Source organism: Doryrhamphus excisus, linkage group LG12, assembly GCF_037039965.1.
Source record: "Doryrhamphus excisus strain RoL-2023G ecotype Guam linkage group LG12, RoL_Dexc_Guam_v1.1, whole genome shotgun sequence".
NCBI lineage: Eukaryota > Metazoa > Chordata > Actinopteri > Syngnathiformes > Syngnathidae > Doryrhamphus > Doryrhamphus excisus.
In genome coordinates, this window is record NC_136368.1 from 16,570,994 (window position 1) to 16,593,237 (window position 22,244).

Genomic DNA, 22,244 nt, shown 5'->3' on the forward strand with positions numbered 1-22,244 from the left:
CCACCCTCTGCCATCTCTGTGTGGAGTTTGCATGTTCTCCCCGTGCATGCGTGGGTTTTCTCCGGGTAGTCCGGTTTCCTCCCACATTCCAAAAACATGCTAGGTTAATTGGCGACTCCAAATTGTCCATAGGTATGAATGTGAGTGTGAATGGTTGTTTGTCTATATGTGCCCTGTGATTGGCTGTCCACCAGTCCAGGGTGTACCCTGCCTCTCGCCTGAAGACAGCTGGGATAGGCTCCAGCTGTCCTCGTGAGGACATGCAGTAGAAAATGAATGAATGAATGAAAAGGTTATAGCGTGAAAATGGTAATAGATAAAGAAATACTGTAAATGAGAAAAAACATCAGTATCACCCAACGTTTGTGATGCGAGTAAATTCACTCCAATTCTCATAAGACCAGACCGAGAAATGGTCAGTGCCCTCATTTCTCCATAATACTAATTCTAATATAAAAGTGCGATGAAGCATGTTATTTTGGTGTTACGCCAATGTTGACAAAGTGTTGCTGAGGCCGAGGTGAGTTGTGCTGCTCCAGCTGCTGGCAGGACCAAAGAGGATCATTTTGGTAGACGTTAAAAAATACAACCACGTCTGAACACGTTGAAAATAGGGTAAAACACAGGAGTTTCCCACAGAAGTATGACAAAAATACAAGTTTTTACAAGTACTGTGAGGACAAGCGGTACAGAAAATGGATAGATGGATGTTTTGCATCTTCTCAATTAAATTCCCCCCCGGTGGGTTTTATCTCTTAATCTTGTGGCGGAACTTTTCCATGTTGTATGTTGAAGCCGCTGATGTACGGAGAGAGGTCATGGCTTGAGAAAAACACAAGCTCACGCCGTGTTTTGATGTCGGCTGCTACCTACTCTAACCCCCTCTGAGCCCCTCTGATCTATTATGCAGCTAATTAAAACACCCTCTCCACCTCCGCTTTAGCATCAGAGTCATGGTCAGACTCCTTTGTGTAGTACAGCTGGAAAACAATATCAATAACAACAACAAAAACAACAGTAGCCTTTGGTCCAAGGAGGAGAGCAGGAGGATGCTCTTTGATGATGCACATCAAAGAAAGACGATGAATCGGACCGTGTGTTTTGGTTTGTTTTTTTTTCACCGCCTGCATGCCAAGGTCATCTCTCATCATGCTTGGATGCCGTTCGCACTTACGGCTCCGTCCGGCCTCATGATGGCAGGTTAGCAGCAAGGTCTGCGGTACATGTCCTCGTAGATTGGTCAAGTCAAACGATGACAACAAGGACCTGACATGAGGCATTGATCCTGGGATGAAGCTCAAGGCTTCCATCGGTTGAGGTGAGGTCTCACACGGTTCACATTAAGTGGGGGACAGGAAGTGTAGCCGCATCCCGATATGGTCACGTGTCTATAATCACTATTATTAGACCAGGCAGACGTTAAACTAGCCTAACTGTATTGTCTTTCCTGCCACATAGTGTGCCTCAAAATGTGCTAAAAAAGAAGAACATTTACGCAAATCCTTGGACAAATAGCATCACTGTTTCAGCATCACATGATCTGTGATGTTTTGCTAGGGATATGTCACCAGCTATAGGAAAATGTGTCATGCTAGTTGGCTTTATATTCTATTAACTTTGTTATGTGTGGCTAGGCATTGATATCTCCATCAGGTCTTTATTCTAGCGTCATGATGGGCTTATATTATAAAACCAGTATTATTTAGGTTGCTTTTCAGTGTGCATCAAATAAAGAACATAAAAGGAACATAAGGGAATTCCTTGAATCGTATATCTCATTGAGACAACACGCCATGATGATGATGCTTTCAAATGCCACCAAGCATACCAGAACTCACTTAATATTCATATCTATGGCTTCCTTTTTTTTTAACCTCACCTGAGGAACCATGTGAACTACAGAGGGCCTTTATAACCACACGGACCTCAGTGGGGAGCTTCACAGAGAATCCCGTCCATTCATGAAAGACGCTGAGTGCGCCAGACCGCCTGGCCCCAGGGGGACACCTGCTGTTTGACTTGGCCGCCCGCTCTGTGCAGCTACACAGGCCTGCAGTTGTCTGTGGGCAGGAGCTGCAGAGCTGCAGGTATTTCCTGAACTACATTTCTCCGTCACACGCTGATGCTAGTTAGGTGAGAGACACGGCAAGAGGAGGAAATGTGGATAAGCGGTCATCAGAGAAGGATGGAGTCACAATGTGATTTCGACACAACTTCCTGTCCATGATTGTAAATGACATTTGTAGCACCTGGAACTGTATTGACCACCAAGCTGCAGTACTCAATTAGCCCACTTTTTTCCTTGGTGGAGGTCTGCGTTCTATTTCTATCATGGTCCAGATGTTTCTCTCACCTCTCTAAATTCTGCCAGGTCAGCATCAATATTCATGCAGACTTCTAAGCCGCCGTTCTTTCCATCCTTTTGGTTCCACCATTATGTTAATAAACACCTGACAGGTACAGACATGGAGCGGAGTGAAAGTTGTGTCTGCGTCTTGCTTGTCGCCGTGACGATCCTCCTGGCTTTTTCTTGTCCATTTGTGCCTTCTCAAATTATCTCTGGGAATTGATGGTCGCAATTTTGATGCATTAACTCCCGCCTTTCATGCATAATGAGGGGGTAGTGGTGAATGTGTTGGTGCCATACATCTGTCCATTGGGTGTCATTACTTACAGCCCAGCACGGGCATGTAATTGACAATTGTTCCTCATTAGCAAACATTATTGCATCCCCATACCCCGCCCCCTTTTTTTTTTTGCCTGTCCTCTAACTCTCTAACTACTGGAAATTGGACATAAACTGGAACCTCTGTTCGCGTCATTAATTCATTCCAGACAATCAGACTTAAACTCATACTCAATACATTGTTCCTATAAGAAATGCAGCAAACATAATTAATTAATCCATACACACAAAAATGTTGACATAAAACACTTTTTATAGCTTAACAATTATAATGTTACATGCAGAAAAGAATTTAAAAAAATGCATATGTATACTACTGAGTTATATACGTATATATTGACATCATAGACGGGTGGGACGGAACTGAGGGACAATGACTTCCTGTTTCGAGTTCTGTGCTAAAAGGCTGCTAACAGGCTTGTCTTGTGACACACAGTTGGACCCATCCGTCCATTTTCTATACCGCTTATCCCCATCATGGACGGGGGACAGTTGGACCCATGTATTAGTATTAATAACACAACAAGACGAGTGCCATATTGTATGCTAACTGTAGTTCCAAAAAGTGTAAATAGAAGTTATCCACATAAAAAGAACAAAACAAAATAATCATAATAATTTGATGATAAATGTATTTCCTTGTCTGCTCTTTGAGGCCCTAAGAAAACACCGACAAATGTGTAAAACACACAAATGCTCCATTTTTATTAACGTGTAGTATTTGTGCGCCATTGTCTGCAAATAAGGACTTGGCATTTGCATCTATTTTGACCATTCCAACCATAGCCTCCATCCTGAGCTCCAACGGTCCCGCTGAGCTCATCTCTGGAGCTCCGCGGCTGGGCCTGCTTCTGATTTAAAGAGCCCAGCGGGAGGGGGTTGTGGGTAGGGACTCACGCTGTGAAGGAGCTCTGCAGCTGAAGGTCAAACACACTCACGATCAGAATGGCGGGATGACGCTAAAAGCGGGGGGAATTAACAGACGAAAGCCGAGGAGTTCCCTCCGCCGTGTTCGGTAAAGTTCATGCTGTAAACACAAGCATACAATAAAGTCATAAACATTGGAACACAATATTTGGGTTATTGGCTGCTAACATATATACACACACACATGCACAACACAAGCACCACCATACACACTATAATGGAAACATACATATAATTCTAAAACAATCTATAAAATCATTCTTTCATTTTCTACCGCTTATGTATATTTTTCCATAATTTCAAGCTTTCTAATGTAGATCATCACATTGTTCCTCTTTGTATGTAATGAGTAGTGTAAATATAAACAAAACACACTACTAATTTTTGGATTTGAAATTATAATTCCACATTAGAGTTCACTATGGTGTCAAAAATGTGAAAGCTACATAGCAATTAAAGTACATTTTTGCAGGATATTCTACAAAATTGTAATAATTCAAATATAATTGAAAAGTTGCTTTCGAAATGTGACAGTTTTTGGTTATTTTCAGTTCATTTTTGTGGGCTAAACTAAATTCTAGAGAGAACAATCCCAACTGTAACGATTAAAATGCAATTAGTCAAACAAAAAAAAAGTCTCATCAACAAACAGCACAACACCATACGTGTTTATTAATAATGGCAGTAATTGTGGCAATTGGAGGCCAAATGTTTGTGCTAATTATAGTTGATTTATGTTGGATATCCTCCTAAATGATCATGCCAGGATCCACACTAAACAATTTAATACAATCTAATTCCATTTTAAACCTCAATAAAAACAATAAGACATATTTTTACAGTATTTTGGAATAAAAATCAGATTTTTTTAAAGTACAATCAAATAAAATATTTTAAAATGCTCAGAAAAAAGACAGCATAAGCCTTTGCAAATAATGCCAGTAACAGTGGGGATAGCATTTTTGTGAATAAAATCATGAAGCCATATGTATGTGTCAATTCTAATTATTACAGTTAATTTGTTTGGTATATCCTACAACATTCCTACAAATAAGAAATTTCAGTTTTCTACTTAATACAATTAATTTTTGATGCACATCCTACTAAATTATTGTGCTGCACACAAACAAACGCAGTCAATCCAAATTTAAAAAATGAATCAAAATTGAGTACGGTACACATTTGCTTACAATGCCATTTACAGTGACAAAGTGGGACTTGTCACATTTCTTAAGGTTAAAAGTTTTTCAACTGTAATGACCACACCCATAATAGTTTGTTATGTTTGGTTATTGTTTACATGTTAATGTTAATTAAACATAAGTTTTTTGGGACTGTAGGCTCCAGAGGTCAAAACAGTAACGTCAGACCCCCTAAAATGTTCTTACGTCCCCCTAAATAATTTGATATTTTTTATAGATTTTTTCTATTGATTTTTTTTTTTTTACAAAAAACATCTCTGAAAAATTTCATATAATAAGGCAAAAGCATGGCTAATAAGCAAGCCAATAAGCAGGCTAATACTAGCCTACTATAGTAATAATCAGAAGAAGAATAATGATGATAGTAATAATAATAGGCTAATTAATAATATAATAATGATTATTATATAATTGATCACTGGACAGAATGGTTGCGAAGCTTGAGCAGTAGTTTTGTAGTAGATTGTGTGTACTTTTGTAAATTTAATGGTGGCCTAAAATATCTCTACTAAATCTGTCCAAAAGTAGGAAAGTGATATCCCGGTTCTTGTTCGTTATTTGTTTTTTGGATTTTTTTGAATGTCTACAACATTCATTCATATCCTGTGCATCTCCAGGGGGCAATGCTTCCCCTGTCCTCAGAACCGAGTGACGCCCCTGAGTCGAAATGACGTTTTTACTAGCCTTTTCGCCTATGCTTTAGATGTTTCAAAAGTCTACCCCCCCAAAAAATATATATTACTCAGGGATATAATCAGTGGCCGATCTGCATGGTGAGAGTTGCAATGATTAGAGGATGATTCAGCAGAAACAGTGTTTTCCAATTAGCTGCTAGTGTCATGCTTACTGCATACAGTTTAATAGTCAAAGTCCCTGCAACCAAAACACATGGCAGAAAGAAAGCGAGAGAAATGTGCATCATAAGATGACGGCCTCTTCACCCAGCTTCCTTCATGAATAACAAATAAGACGAGCAGCCAGCACAACACATGCAAAACATTACTGCGTCCCTCCGCACTCATCTGGCTTCGTCCACATTGTGCCGCTGGACTTGGAACATGCTCTGCTGCTTTTGGACTCAGCTAAGCCATGCTGGGTTTTTTTAGTGTATTTTTATTATATATTTTTGAACAAGTTAGTTATTATTTGAACAGTTTCACAGCACAATCATTCCAATGGAAGATTTGAAATGATTGATTTTGAAGTGTTCGGCATGTTTGGCACACAGCTTGTTTAAAAAAAATCTCTCTGAATATTCTAAAAGTAAAAATAATTCATTATTAACTAAATATATTATTAGTAGCACATACACTTTACAATAGTTATTTTATTTGATTAAGGGGTGATTTGATTAGAAGTGTTTCAGGGCATGTTTTTTTTAATATAATGAATTAATTGTACGACAAAATTTACAAATGTAGTATAATATAAAATATGTTTATACTGTCGTCTCTCGCCACATTGCAGTTCAAATTTTGCAACAATTTTCAAAAGCCGTCCTTCTCTGTATGGGCCGTTTTTTTAATTAGGTTTTTGTATTGGATCCCATTTATTTGTGCCATTAGACGGTTGTTATGTGTCTGCATAACACAATCTATTGACACCATGAACAAATTTAAAGTTGTATAGAGCTGGAAAAAAGATTTAAATACAAATCAAAGTCTATCAGTCCTTTTTTAAAGTGGACCCAAGATCCCGTAGCACATGAACAGCACATATGGTAGGCTGCTCTGGGATCAAAACTGAGGCAACCAAAGTATTTGTCACAAAACAGTTGCACATCTGATAATCTGGTAATATAACGCCAAGAAATTTAGCTCGGAAAGTCCACGGTGGCAGATTTTTTTTGCGCCTCACTGTCATGCTGTTCTTTCTTTACGACCTGAGAGGCAGGGTGCATTAACATGCAAAAGGCGTACATACATTTGTATCCAAAGCTGGGGATCCTATAGAGAGCTGTTCCAGCTGTTATGCTATCAGTAATGTATAGATACTTACTAATTGTGAGAATGCTGTAAAATGAACATTCGAACACTCCAATGCTAGTGTGTGTCAAAAAAGGTTTTTCTTATCTATCTCACAATATTTTTTGTCTTTTTTTTACAAGAATATCATGGACAGAAAGGCAGGAAATAATGTCTCAACATTGTCAAGACACTTAACAATAACAATGTTTTTTCTACTAAATTATCTTGTGTGATTACTCTAATTACATATTTATATTTAACCTGATTTTTAGTTTAGTCACATCCAGCGTTTCAGTTTTCTTTTGGGAAGTGAGACATCCCTATCTGCCATTTCCATCTTTCCTCAAAGTCTGGACTTTTTATTTTATATCAATATCAAAATAATATGACTGCACGGCAACCGAGTGGTTTGCCCGCAAGCCTCACAGGAAACCCGAGTTCAATTCCACCCTCTGCCATCTCTATGTGGAGTTTGCATGTTCTCCCCGCGTGTGGGTTTTCTCCGGGTACTCCGGTTTCTTCTCCAAATTGTCCATAGGTATGAATGTGAGTGTGAATGGTTGTTTGTCTATATGTGCCCTGTGATTGGCTGGCGACCAGTCCAGGGTGTACCCCGCCTCTCACCCGAAGACAGCTGGGATAGGCTCCAGCACCCCTGCGAACCTCGTGAGGATAAGCAGCAGAAAATGAATGAATGAATGAATTCAATGCAGAATGTTAGAATTATATAAATGTAAAATAGTGTGTGTGTTAAATATATATTTTTGACAATTTTGTTAACTCAGCATGGCCCACGAGTCAAAAAGTTTGCCCACCCCTGGTCTAAAACCTAAACCATACAAAATAATGTAATCCAATTCATCTGTTTGAGAGACCCAAAAATGTAACAGAAAACACATGATTATAGTTTTACATACAGAAAGCAATAAAAAAATTATGAATGGAATTATAAAATGAACATTTAACACTACTTTTACTTTTGCTGAGGACTCATGTTGACGCAAGTAGCGCAGATGCAGAAGGGGAGAGGTGAGGAGATGCACGTTTGACTTGACTTGACTTGATTCAAGAACGCATGGACAGCAACTATGTGCTCACACAACTTTATTTACGTCAACCGATGCAATCCCACAGGGAGCTTACGGCACGCAAAACGTCGCTTTATGGGACAGCAGGCCACACTGGTGTGACACCATAACTGGTTTGTGATCCATATGTTTACACCTCGGACCCTTTCGTGACATTAACTTCTTTGATTTTTTTTATGGTACTTCCTGTGCATCCTGGCGAGATCGCCAAGCGGATGTCATCTTCATACTTTATGAGGATGAATTCAAGTGTTTTTCACCTTCTTTATCAAATTGTTGGTATTTGCAGCTTTCTTTGGCCCCGTGGTGGGTTATTTGCAGAGAAAGAAACAAACAAAAAACTGCAAAAAATGTTTTCTTAAAAAAAAAAACTAATCATACTAAATAATAATAATAATAATAATATCTGTAAACAGAGGTTCTGCTGTACTTTGATATTTGACTATATGTCAACTACACTACTACTACCACTACAATAACAAACACATTAAATGAATACCTCTCTGATTGTGTCAGTGAACACAGCATTATCTTTGTATTTAGCATTGGTTGAAACTAAATATTGTATGGAGTCTATGTATAGCATATCACATTTTTCATTCATACAATGTTCACAACTTTAGTGCATCTCCCTCACACACACACACACACACTAACACACACACACACACATACAAGCAGGCACACCAGGGCAAACGCACTCCTCTCAGATTGAACGCCCAATCAGAGAAGACTCTGAGGATTTATTTGCTCCTAATTGGCCGGAGATGGGAGAGGGAAGCTCGGCTGTGGACGGAGTGTAAACACATGTTCGCCTCCTTCGCTCCGTGGAGGATGCGCCTGGACATTACAAGAGACTTTTAACACCTATCATTTCATAAATTAGAAGAAGAAAGGGGTGTCTTTTACGCACGTAAAATAATTCCAGTCCGACAGGGATTTATTCTGTGGATTATCTCCGACTGGCTAAACTTGTTGTTAAACTGTTAACTTCCGCTTTTTTTGTCATATTTTTGTGGCTGCTTTTCTCTCAGGACTGATTTTACGCACAGTTTGTTTTTGAATTCGAGTTAAACGGGACTTTAAAGTTAATATCAAGAAAGAAGAAGTCAAAATTGATGATTTGGGGGATGGCTACAGCCACCTCCAGCCCGTACCTTGCCAGCAGCAGGATTTTATCCGGTCCGGTTTCGCACTCCGACCGAAGAGTCGGTGGCATTCAGCCGGCCAACACTGCAGTGACCTCGGTGTCTTCCAGCGTGTTCAGGGGGGACCCCTCGGTCAAAATGGTTCAGAGTGACTTCATGCAAGGGGCCACCATGGTGTCGAGCAACGGGGGGCACATGCTTAGTCACGCTCACCAGTGGGTCACGTCGCTACCCCACGCTGCAGCCGCAGCAGCCGCGGCAGCGGCGGCGGCAGCCGCTGCTGCGGAGGTCGGTGCTCCGTGGCCGACCAGCTCTCAGACCCAGGACGTGAAGAGAGGCGCTGGTGGAGGGAGGGAGGACCTGCACTCGGCTGCTCTGCACCACAGGAGCTCTCATTTGGGTGGGCATCAAGCGCACACCGGAGGCTGGGGGGGAGCCATCAGCATCAGTGAGGGTCAGCAGCACCACCAGCATCAGCAGCAGCAGCAGAACCTCGTTTACTCCCAGTCTGCTGCCTTCACTGTCAACGGGATGCTAAGCACTCAGAGCCTCGTGCACCCCGGTGCGCTGGTGCGCGGGGACTCCCCAGAACTGGAGCACCCTCATCATCACCACCATCCCCATCACCATCATCATCACGCTCACCAGCACCATCAGCACCAGCATCATCACCATCACCACCAAGAGGCGCATTCGGATGAGGACACGCCGACTTCGGATGACTTGGAGCACTTTGCCAAGCAGTTCAAGCAGCGTCGCATCAAGCTGGGCTTCACCCAGGCGGACGTCGGTCTGGCCTTAGGTACTCTCTACGGTAACGTCTTCTCACAGACCACCATCTGCCGGTTCGAGGCTCTGCAACTGAGCTTCAAGAACATGTGCAAGCTGAAGCCGCTGCTGAATAAGTGGCTGGAAGAGGCCGACTCCAGTACCGGGAGTCCCGCCAGCATCGACAAGATAGCGACGCAGGGGCGCAAGAGGAAGAAGCGCACGTCCATTGAGGTGAGCGTCAAGGGCGCGCTGGAGAGCCACTTCCTCAAGTGCCCCAAGCCGTCCGCGCAGGAGATCAACAGCCTGGCGGACACGCTGCAGCTTGAGAAGGAGGTGGTGCGCGTCTGGTTCTGCAACCGCAGGCAGAAGGAGAAGCGCATGACGCCGCCGGGGCTTCCACGCAGCCCGGACAACACGTACTCGCAGGTGGGCAGCATGGGCGCCGACACCCCGTCACCCTCCATTGACTGCAAGAGGATGTACAGCGACACGTGAAGGCATCACCATGCAAACTTTTTTTTTTGTCTTCGTCTCACTAGCTTTAGAATGAACTTGGGTGCGTGTCCCGTTATCCACTCTAACGTGGAGTGTGTGAGTGTTGTCATTTCAAAGCAGCAGGTCAAGGTCAAGTTTTATGCATCCTTTTCTCAAAACCTAATTAAGTCACAGACTTGATTTAATTTAACACTGCCTTGTTCCAGGAAGCAATAATGAATACCCCCCCCCTTCATTGTGTTTCTTTGTGTTTGTACCCGTAGATGACAATTTCAGCAATTGTTCCAGTATTCCTTTTCATTATTAAAAACATGCTTTAAAAAAAGTCAAAAACCTTCCCTATACATGTACAAGTGAAGTGTGTATTGTCTGATGGTTTGCACTATTTATTTCCTTCTCATGCTTATTTTCAGTGAAGCAATGATTTATTTAATAAATTGGACATACATGAAAGATGAGGACATCGTTATTGAACACAAGGGGTTGTGATATTATTAACCATTGCTAATAATATTTCAAACATGTTGCATCCAAGTACATCACATGTTAACACTTGCACAATCCCAAAACTGGGAGAAACTAAGTTGATTTAATCATACCATAACTTAATATTTATGATTCTTTTCAATTTGCTGCATTTACAGTCTGTGTGGAATTTTATTTGTTTATGAATCAACTAAGACTGAATTAAAGTAAACACCTAAAATGGGTTAAATCATAATGAAACATGCACTGTATTGATGCAGTTCACTGTATGTTTGCAACAGGGGTGTCCAAAGTGCAGTCCGGGGGCACAATTAAAAAATACCATTAAACAAAAGACTAAAAAAAACTATGAAATGAGTAAATGTTAAAATGTTGATATAACACTAATAATACACTTTGTTGCTTACAGCACAAAATGAACATGTAGAAATATTACATTGTCCAAACAAACTAAATAGCATAAAATAATTTCTACATGTCGCATAGCAAAGAACTGTCAAGCGTCATAATTTACAATTCATAATGCACTTGCAATTAAACTTCATTATTTTGCAAAGTTAATAGTCTGGTCCTTATTATAATGTGTAAGACATATTTTTGTTTATCAAGGTCCCTACAGTTCAAATTTCACCGCTTCACTCTATTACAGTACATCAAAAATACTCATTAATAAATGATGCTGTTTTGTGGTTGAATATGGGCTATTATTGGTCAAAAGTATGTGTATTTAAGCAGATCATTTGTACTTTTTGCTTAAATTAAGCATTTTTATATTCACTAAAATACAAATATAAGCCAATCAGAAGGTGATTCAACATTGGTCTTTATTGGTCTATTCTATATTGGTCATTGGGGGTCAGTAATTGTTTGGTAAGACAAGCATTTGTCTTGATTGATTCTTGAATAATAATTCTTGAATAATAATTCTTGAATAATAATAATAATAATAATAATAATAATAATAATAATAATAATAATAATAATAATAATAATAATAATAATAATAATAATAATAACACATGCTATTATTGCAACTATAACCCACGACAAGCACTTAGACTCAACACTGAAGCCCTGACGTCACTTCCTGTCCTCCACCCATTCTGCTCCCCTATTTACTGCGACACACAAAGTACACATTTTAGATACAGCAAAATACGTTGAAGCTGAAACGTAAGTTCCACCATTTTGTGTTTTTTTTTTTTTTGTCTTTGTGACAAACTTTTGCAGATCACAAAATGGCAATGGCACACTGAAATTGACATCTGGAAGCAATTAGCCGTGACAAAAGAGGGATTATTGTACGACCATAAATGCTCCTGGTCATACTTGTTATGGTTTTTGAAGACTTTGTAATGTGTTAACCCCTCTAAAGCTAGCTTTAGTGTAAAGTGCTTCCAAAATGGACTTCACCTTATGAGCTCACTATTTGGCAAACGGTATCATTCATTATCATTGTTTTGTTAAACTTGTGTGGTCTTGTCATAGATTATCAAGTTCAAATCACCAGTGTCAGCAGCACTCATGCAGCCCGAGACAATCGGAGGATTCATATTGAAATATTACCGCCAATTCCAGATTGCTATGCTCTAAAATCGACGCTCAAACTAAACTATTGACTTCAGTCATTTGAGATCATGTGTATTATTAATAGGAAAACAATGCAAAGTCGCTACAATATTGAGATCTCATCTAAATGTTAAGCAGCCTGAATGTTACTTGGATCGTAAAATAAATCAGTCGTACACTTACTTACATTCTACACTAAAGCACTGGTAAATCCAAATTTACTTCCTATATGATTTTCTGAAGCTAAAACGCTGAAAATCATTTAGCAGAGGCGACACCGGGCAAACGTGTAGATGATGAATGAAAAAAAAACATACCCAAGAGTGCCAAAATAGCAAGTGAAAGGTGAGCTCGGGTCAAAACTGCCACAAAAAAGTTAAAAAAAAAAAGGACACTCTATGTTAATATTTAACTTATACAGAGATATGAAAATAAACATCTTTGCTAACTTAATCGTTTCCCTCTATTCAGTTTACTGCCAAGTCTCCTTTAGTGGCGAGGTGCATGGCCTACAAAAGTAAATACCCACCAGGGTTTCTAATTAGTGCCTGGTCACAATAAATTAGCATTAACTGTTAACTGACTAGATCACAGGGCTATATTGGTGGCCCATTATCATTATCAGAAGGACGTTTTTCATCGGGGTGACCAAGGTGAGACCATTACTCAACCCCATAGGGGTGGCAATAAGTTGATACCGCAATTGTCTAGATGGCCAGTGGGGTGACCAGAGAGTGACCGCCCCTCCACAAAATAGGCAACTCTCTTCTGCTCTCCCACGGAAAGTTGTGTGCTGCAGTGAAATGTGTCCAAGCCGAAATGCCGGTTCGGCTGGACTAACGTTCTGCACCACATAGCCATGAATGTCAAAATTGTCCTCCAGCGGTGGGGGTGGCCCCCGTAGCTCCGCCACTGCCCGTTATTGCAATTCTAAACACAAAAAGAGCTCCCCAAGAGGATTCAACCCAGAAATATTTGTTTATATTCACATCAAAATTGTAAATGTAGCCCGGTGTTACACCCTCAATAGTTATATTAATTATAGCTACTGTTGAGACATGTCAAAGTCAGGGTCCACAGAGGTCTGCACATTCCCAAATGTGTGGTGTTAATTATTTTCAGTCTGCACAGAGCAGTTAACCATCAGTCCTACCATTGATTAACACGCAGCACACAACTGAGACTCTTAACTGCACAGCTGGAGGAGTCACTAGCGGTGTCAATACAAGACTCAGTATTGCTGTTGTGCACTAAATGTAACCCTCTGTTCCTTGTACCTCCTCCCCACTACCCCCCCTTGAACCAGAGGAACATTTTCATGCAGGTTTGTTTGCTTTTTAGTTGAATTGATGGAGTGGCGGCATCTCGGCAGATGTGCTGAATAAAAGAAATTAATTCTTTGCCAGTGTTGGGTGCCAGCGGACGTGATGTGCATGCCCGTGTCAGATCAGTGGGGTGGAACTGAGGTGGTCATGTTCAACACAAGGCCACGGAGGGAAGATGATATTATGATATTTTGATGTCATGTTATGAATGGAGAAACATTGAAATTTATGAAAAAAAAACTCATTTATGTTGAATAATCAGTTGTTGTAGATACAATTGAGCCCTGGCATTTTGAGCATTTTTTATTGCAAATAACAAAATACAGCATATGGTGTAATGCTGCCATCTTGTGGACAAACAGTATAGCATATGCTCGTTTTTTACTTTAAGAAAAGTGCTACTTCAACGACTACTACTGCGACTACCACTAGCACTAATTTACACGTTTTTAATTTTATGTGATAGCAGATTATAAAGAAATGTATTTACAAAAAAATCAAGCCAAATAAGATGTTAAAGACAATTTTCTTTCTTTTTTTTTTTTTACGACCAACGCACTGCTCCTTTAAATCGCTTCCACCTGCATCTTGTGGCGTCATTACGCCGTCTCCAAGCGGCACAGTGACGACCGAGTCCGCTATGGAATATTCAAATTGATTAGAGATTTTTTTTTATATTTTTGTTATTATCTTTTATATTTTGTGACATGCTATGCTGTGGCGGTTGAGGAGCACCAGTGAAGGCACCACCATGTATGATGGGGGCGACATGACACCAAAACGATGATGACAGGATGATGCTCCAAATGTGTGAGCTGCAAGGTGGGTCCATTGGATTTCTCCCTTGAACTGCTGTCACGTCTGCTCGATGACAAATGATACAAAAATAATCGGAATTATGACTCTAATAAATAAACACAAAGATAATGAAGGCACTATTTCAGTTTTTTAAATATTATTTTGGCTACAATTAATTAAATCTCTATTTATTTTGTATTATTTACATCTAATATCTAATTTAATGTATCAATGTTTGTTATTATATAACTGCCTTTAGATCTATAAATTTCATGTAGAATTGAAGTATTCAAACAAAGAGTCGGTGACCTTGTGTGTAAAAAAAAAAAAAAACAGCAGTATTTACTATATTGGAGAGAATATATATCTTCAAGGAGGACAGAGCTATAGGATGGTTGTTGCCATGGAGCTGTGAACCTCTTGTTGCCATAGCAACAGGCAGCAAAACTATGCGGCGCTTGTGTGTAAGAATGGCGCTCTTGTTGATCAACCACTGATAAAATAGTACTATTCCTCAAATAAATAAAATGAATGAATGTACATATATACTGTAGTTTGATGTGATGTGTTACAATGTGGTCTCCTTGTGCACAACCAAAAAGAAATAAAACAGTGGTTCATGTGTTACATAATACACGCATAGAGTCACAGTTTTGCAGGCAATACATTCGGCCCATATTCTAGTATTGTGTATGATATAGATTATAAACCTCAGGAATATGCTGTAGTCATTCATGTATGCAGCTGAGGGACATGCAACGAGCCATACATCCCCTTAAATCAGAAACCATCCTCACTCAGCCCTGTCGTTCACATCCTGTTAGAATTTGGGTGGGTTGAGATACCACAAATGTGACCATCAAGCAGTGCAGGTCTACAAACACAATAATATGCTTAGTACATACAGTATAGTCGGATCAATGATGGCGGTGTAAGCGTGCACTTGTTAATCATCAACTACACGCAGGCCTGAATGTGCCTGCGTTTGTAAATAGACACTAGTACCTTCAGTCTGCACTCATGTTGACAAAATTGTGCTCAATAGGTCTGGCGTTGTTTTGCTGGTACCGGTTGGGAATGTAACACAACATGTGTCACAGGTTATTGTCTGGTTGTAGCGCACACATTCCATTTTATTGTTTGGCTTAATATGAAATGACTGACACTGTTTACGGGCGGCACGGTGGTCGAGTGGTTAGCGCACAGACCTCACAGCTAGGAGACCAGGGTTCAATCCCATCCTCGGCCATGTTCGCCATGTCAATGTTGCATGTTCTCCCCGTGCATGCGTGGGTTTTCTCCGGGTACTCCGGTTTCCTCCATTCCAAAAACATGCTAGGTTAATTGGTGTCTCCAAATTGTCCATAGGTATGAATGTGAGTGTGAATGGTTGTTTGTTTATATGTGCCCTGTGATTGGCTGGCGACCAGTCCAGGGTGTACCCCGCCTCTCGCCCGAAGACAGCTAGGATAAGCTCCAGCACCCCTGCAACCCTTGTGAGGATAAGCGGTAGAAAATGAATGAATAAAACTAACCGTAACAAACTGAACTGAATGACTTTAGTAACATTTTAACATTATTTCAAGTTATTCAAGTGTAAATACCGCAGAGAAAAAAATACAGGAATAAATGCCAAATAAAACCAATGCATTATTTGTCATATTCCCATGCCTGTGAATATTCTATGTTTGTCTATATGTGCCCTGTGATTGGCTGGCGACCAGTCCTAGGTGTACCCCGCCTCTCGCCCGAAGACAGCTGGCATAGGCTCCAGCACCCCCGTGACCCTCATGAGGATAAGCGGTAGAAAATGAATGAATGAAATTGCATAAATTTTTTTATGCCGCTTAGCCACACCAAGGTCACCGGGGCATGCTGGAGCCTATCCCAGAAGACTTCGGGCAAGGGGCGGGGGAACCTAATGGTACGTCAAATGCGATAAACACTACAACATTTGGTTGTGTGTTGGACGTGGTGACCTTTCCCAATTTGTTCGACAGTCCTTGAACGCACCATTGTGCATGTTCTATATGTCTATATGTGCCCTGTGATTGGCTGGCGACCAGTCCTGGGTGTACCCCGCCTCATGCCTGAAGACAGCTGGGATAGGCTCCAGCACCCTCGTGAGGATAAGCGGTAGAAAATGAATGAATGAATGTTTTTGAGTAAACAATGTCAGTTGTAAATTACAGTAAGTTATTTATTTTCTTCTTTGATTGATGTCACAGGCCTGATGAAGTGTGCAATTCATTCATGTTCTGTTTCTGTTTCAGATGGCAGCAGCCTTTGAAAGTGCCCAAACACCTCTTCCACGCCAATATCCTCTGGTAAAGCACCATCATGGCTTTTTGCAATGAAAGCCTGTTGGAGGGGTGCGACCTCATGGAGCCGGATGATGTCATTGAAACCGCAAAAAGCCCCCCATCCGACCCCGGGCCTCCTCTCATATCGGTCACATTGCGTGTGACTCTGGCTGCCATCATGATCTTTATGATCACCATCGGTTTCCTGGGCAACTCCATCGTATGCCTGATCGTCTACCAGAAGCCGGCCATGCGTTCTGCCATCAACCTCCTCCTCGCCACGCTCGCCTTCTCGGACATCATGCTGTCGCTCCTCTGCATGCCCTTCACCGCCGTCACACTAGGAAGCGGCGACTGGAGCCTCGGGAGTGGATTCTGCCGTGCCTCCATCATGCTCTACTGGCTCTTTGTCTTGGAGGGCGTGTCCATACTCCTCATCATCAGCGTGGATCGTTTCCTCATCATTGTACAGCGCCAGGATAAGTTGACGCCACATAGAGCTAAGGTCTTGATCACAGGTTCATGGATGTTGAGTTTATGCATCTCCTTACCGTCTGTCGTGGGCTGGAGGACAGGCGCTGCCGACATAGGGGATGCCTGGGCACCGCAGTGCGTTCTGGGTTACAGCGAGTCCGTGGCTGACAGAGCCTACGCTGTCCTCTTGGCGGTGGCGGTCTTCTTCGCTCCCTTTTCCGTCATGCTCTACTCTTACTTGTGCATCCTCAACACGGTGCGGCACAATACCCTGCGCGTCCACAGCCACGGCAGCGAGCCTTCTTGCCTGCCGGCTCTCAACCAAGTCAGCAAAAGGAGGCTCATCGGTCTGCAGAGACACCCCCACATTAAAGTGGACATGAGCTTCAAAACCAGGGCCTTCACCACCATCCTCATCCTCTTTGTGGGCTTCTCAGCATGCTGGCTGCCTTACACTGTGGTGAGCCTGCTGGCCGTCTTCAGCCGCCGCTTCTACTACAGCCCGGCCTTCTATCCCATCAGCATAGGCGCCTTGTGGCTCAGCTACCTGAAGACGGTTTTCAACCCCATCATCTACTGCTGGAGGATCCGGAAGTTCAGAGAGGCCTGTCAAGAGTTTGTCCCAAAGAGCTGCCGTCTGTGTCCGAGGGTGGCGGGACGGAGCAGAAGGAGGGTGCGACCCAGCAACATTTACATCTGCAGCGAGACACAATCTGCAGTCTGAAAGGCACAAGATGGCCGCTTTTTGTCTTGTCAATATGATGGTGGCCATGGCGTCTGACAGTAAAAAACAACCACATTGTCCAATGTCAATTTTCTCTCCTGCTTGTGATATTTCATCATCAGTGGTGTGTTGTTTTTGACTCCATTAATCAACATTGGGCCTCAGTGGTGACTGGGATGGGCATTTTACTCAATTTTCCCTGATCTACTGATTCATAATTATTTGATAAAAAATCAATTAATTATTGAGTCGCTTTCTGAATCGAGAAGTATCGAGCAGAATAACAATCATTTCCACTAAACTAACAGAATTACAAAAAGTAAATGAATGAATTGTTGTCATATTGTTGCCGGCATCATGCTACCTTTGTTTAGACAGAAAACACAAATTTCTCTCTGAATGTTCTGAACTCCTGTTTCGATGTCAGTGTTGTATTGTGTGAGGAGGAAAGCAGGAGTTGTGCCATAACAGAAGTCTTAGTGGATGTAATTCATATCTGATGAACAAAGTAGTTGATACAGAATCAGCAGCGCCTCTGCTGGTTGCAGCTCGGCAGTGCACGCTATCAACACAAACGACAGAACTGTTAACTGTTATATTTTATTGGGATTTAATGGGACGGGGGAGAAGTGTTTGTGGAGGTAGCCAAAAGTGCCATAGCTGACATCTCATTGGTATTATTATCAGCCAATAAGTAGCAGCTAAGTACTGCGCTCCATTTTGCCTCAACTGCATCAAGACGACATGATAAATCAGTTCCACGATAGCCCAAATTCTTAGCAATTATTAAATAATTGAATAAAATGGCCATCCCTCGTGGTAATCGTTAGGTCAGTGATGTTTCTTCAGAAAAAAAGGCGGGGGGAATGCTACTATTGTCCAGTGATGTTCTCAGACATTTGATGAGTGAATTAGTAAGCATACAGTATTTACCTGCATATAATCATTTGACAAGGATAGAAGAAGCCAAATAAATACAATTTTTAAAACAATGGTCTTGTGTTGGTTCTTAATTGTTTCCACAATGTAAACAGAGCTAAGTATGCATGATATGAATTGAGATTGGGATACAAAAGACCAGTGTTCACATCACTGGAGACTTTATGACGGGTGGCCACGCTATCCAACTATCCATGCTGGAGCCTATCCCAGCTAGGTTGTCTAAAACCTGCAAGGTTGGTGGGTCAATCTTTGCTCAATCCAACCAGTCACAGTTGTTGTGTCGCTGGGCACATTGAATAAATCCAAGCTTTCGTAAACTGTAAAATTTTGTGTGTTTTACTGATAAAGCCAAAAAGAGGTCAGTTATAATGAAGCCGTAGTGTGACGTCTCCTAGTTTAGGTTTTAGCTGAGCGTGTGCGTATTTTCTCCTGCCTCTTTAAAATGTCCTAATCTGTGTTGACACAGCGGGTAAATCATTGAGCTCATCCGGGAGGTGGCGGTATTGCAGTAACATAGTTTGCATCCGCCGTTAAACGACAAAGAAGAAGAGAAGAAGAAGATGTTGTGGAGTAGCAAACATGGCGTCCTCCGGTGAGTTAGCCAACAAAGCTACTTCTGCCTCAGAAGTGGATGTGTTATTGCACCCTGAGCTGCTATCTCATGATTTTCTCCAGCTCATTTTAAGTGAGGTGAGACATATATTCCCAAAATACACATTTAGGGTGTATTGTAGTAAAGAAAGTTGAGAAAATAGGCTATAATGTTAGCATATGATATCGACTCTATTTGGTTAACTTTTAAGTCATGAACGGACGAGTTGAATTTACTTATTATTGTTTGTATTGCAGAAAAGGGTCAACATCAGAGATTGCGGGGGTCGGGACCAACTCGTAGACCTTTACATACGACATGTTATCCCCCGGCCCCAGCGGACGTTACCTAACAATCGCTGGGGAAAGAGGATGGCGAAAGCCCGAGGAAAATCGACGCCGCCTAACGTGAGGGCAGAAAGGTGAGCAGGGCCATTTCTAGCATTGTGGGGGTCCTAGTTTGTCAATTCGAAGAAGAGATTTCTAAGACATACCACAATTTATTACACCTCAAAGCAAAACGGAAATAGTTTGATTTTTTTTTTTACATGAAGTTGTCTGACATCAACATCATCAGTGAATTTTCCAGAGTTCTGGTCTGTTTTCAATGTTGAGGGAAGTGGCTCCAGCTATGGGGTCACTAAAGTAAAACGTTTTGCTTCTCAAAACTATATGCATGATGTAAAAAAGGAACATGTTTTGAAGAGTTCTACTAATCAAGCAGGTAAGAGCTAGTTACTAGCTAATTAGATGCCGCCTTTCACCTTGTTTACAATGGTATTACACTCGGAACAGGCAGCAAATCACAAACATTGAAGCTGCTACATAACATTTATGATGGCTGTGTATTATTAACAGCTACATGGACTTGTGGTCTTCGCCACGTTGGTATGCTTCCAGTCACAATATGCTGTACTGTATATGAATCTGTATGTGAATTGCTAACTAAGTGGTGTTGTGGCCTCTAGGGACCACCTTAATTCCTCTGGATTACTAAAACCGAAGAAAATGGAGACCACCACAATGTCATCAGGAGTCACCGATCGACTAAAACCTCCGCCGGCTGTAAACTTGTCCAACCCTATTCGCAGACTTTCTGGTAGTTCATCATCATCGACATCATCAGCTTCCTCTTACAGCCAAACCTCTTCACAAAGCACTGACACAACAAGCCTCAAACGGGAGGCAAACAGCTCGGTAGGAACCAGATATTTTTACACTCTTGCAAATTCCCTGACACAATTCAGTTCCAAATGTGAAAACTGTACATAGTTAATGTTATATTTGTAAATAGATTTTTAATTTGATGTAAAACACTAATCTTTTTTATGTTGTTTATGTTTTGGCTAAATACAGTATATATGGCTAAATTTGGGTCAAATTGAAAGTTGGAAATGTATCTTTCACAAAAAGCAGTTTTTCTCCCTTTTTGTTGAGAAATTATATTTTGCTGAAACTTACCTATGTTCTGCTGATTACTAAAGAATGGTTAGGCTTGATTTTGGACAACACGGTTCGGGCCTCTAACAGTTATTGCAGCTTTAATTTGTACACAGCCATGCAGTATAATACCTACCAAGGACACTTTTGGCCACATTTTTAAACCACCATGTTTCTTCCCCATATCTTCAGGGTGTTCTGAAGTCTCCAGAGGTGAAGAAAAAGATCCAACATGTGACTTGGCCGTGACATCTGACCCCTACTCATTAACAAGTATAGAATTTGATTTTATAAAATTCCAGGTCTGGAAAAGTATGGCAAATGGAAACTCAAGTATGGAAAAACGTTCATGTTTCCAAGACTGTTACCACTGTTGTATTTTCAAAAAGATAAAATTCTGAATAACTACACAAGAAAAATAAATTGATTGATTTGTTCTTGTAAGGTTAGGTTAACTGGTGACTGTAAATTGCCCATAGGTGTGAATGTGAGTGTGTTGCTCTCTCTATGTGCCTTGCGATTGACTGACACCCAGTCGAGGTTGTCTCTCAACCAAAATCAGCTGGGATAGGCTCCAGCATACACCCCCACAACAGTGAGGACAAGCAACAGAAAATGTTTTTCTAAGGCGCATGCTAGGACTGCTAAGATGTTTGTGGGCGACGCATCCCGGAAAACATGTGTATGGAATATGGAATTTTGAAATGTCAAATCTGAGGGACCCTGCAGAGAGTGCATCAGTCCTTTCAAATCAACAGTAAATTTTATTGTGCTTCCATTACAGTATTTTTTGCCTTCCCTCTATGACATAAAATAAAGTCTCACAAGTGTTTAGTAGTTGTTAATGTAGCTGTTTACAATAATACAAACTTTACTTTCAGGTGTGTATTATCTTGTCTAGAATGAAAACATGTTTACTTGATTCATTTTCTTTCTACTTCAACCTCAGTGAGGTTAATTGTTTTAAAGGGGTTTTTTGGTACTATATAGTACATATAATATTGACATCAAAGCAATGTACATCACACTGATAACGATGGTTATTAAATAGTTAAAAAAAAAACATGAACTTTAAATGTTGGTCCCTGTTTTCAGTTTTGATGGACTTTAGATTTAAGATCTTTTAAAATCAGAAATGGCAACATTATATTTGTACCCACTTGTTTTATAAATAAAGTGTGTCAATATAAATGGTTACTACTGTTGCTTTTATTACATCGTATGACCAGTCGAATAATACTCAACTTATTTGTCTAAAATAATAACAATCTTAACCAGGTTTATTCAAATAACACTGGCAATACCAGC

At 41.0% G+C, this 22,244-nt stretch overlaps 3 protein-coding genes across 3 annotated transcripts; all 3 read left to right on the top strand.

Annotated features, from left to right (window-relative positions):
- Positions 1 to 8,656: 8,656 nt before the first annotated feature.
- pou3f3a (POU class 3 homeobox 3a) lies at positions 8,657 to 10,721 on the top strand. The gene has a single exon (XM_058082307.2). It carries the CDS (start codon positions 8,989 to 8,991, stop codon positions 10,282 to 10,284), a length of 1,296 nt encoding a protein of 431 aa, XP_057938290.2. The 5' UTR covers positions 8,657 to 8,988; the 3' UTR covers positions 10,285 to 10,721.
- Positions 10,722 to 14,266: 3,545 nt separating this feature from the next.
- Positions 14,267 to 18,932, top strand: gpr45 (G protein-coupled receptor 45). Its single transcript, XM_058082118.2, has 2 exons — positions 14,267 to 14,486; positions 16,736 to 18,932. Exon 2 carries the CDS (start codon positions 16,803 to 16,805, stop codon positions 17,961 to 17,963), a length of 1,161 nt encoding a protein of 386 aa, XP_057938101.2. The 5' UTR covers positions 14,267 to 14,486; positions 16,736 to 16,802; the 3' UTR covers positions 17,964 to 18,932.
- Positions 18,933 to 19,440: 508 nt separating this feature from the next.
- On the top strand, positions 19,441 to 22,110 carry lg12h2orf49 (linkage group 12 C2orf49 homolog). Its single transcript, XM_058082119.2, has 4 exons — positions 19,441 to 19,595; positions 19,755 to 19,918; positions 20,465 to 20,693; positions 21,129 to 22,110. The coding sequence occupies exons 1-4, from the start codon at positions 19,485 to 19,487 to the stop codon at positions 21,183 to 21,185; spliced, it is 561 nt and encodes a 186-aa protein (XP_057938102.2). The 5' UTR covers positions 19,441 to 19,484; the 3' UTR covers positions 21,186 to 22,110.
- Positions 22,111 to 22,244: the final 134 nt, after the last annotated feature.

Excerpts from the sequence above, each read along its gene's own strand:
- pou3f3a (XM_058082307.2), top strand. The coding sequence starts at position 8,989 with ATGATTTGGGGGATGGCTACAGCCACCTCCAGCCCGTACCTTGCCAGC.
- gpr45 (XM_058082118.2), top strand. The coding sequence starts at position 16,803 with ATGGCTTTTTGCAATGAAAGCCTGTTGGAGGGGTGCGACCTCATGGAG.
- lg12h2orf49 (XM_058082119.2), top strand. The coding sequence starts at position 19,485 with ATGGCGTCCTCCGGTGAGTTAGCCAACAAAGCTACTTCTGCCTCAGAA. Across the intron at positions 19,596-19,754 it reads TCCAGCTCATTTTAAGTGAG|AAAAGGGTCAACATCAGAGA; the intron begins GTGAGACATATA and ends TTTGTATTGCAG. Across the intron at positions 20,694-21,128 it reads AACGGGAGGCAAACAGCTCG|GGTGTTCTGAAGTCTCCAGA; the intron begins GTAGGAACCAGA and ends CCATATCTTCAG.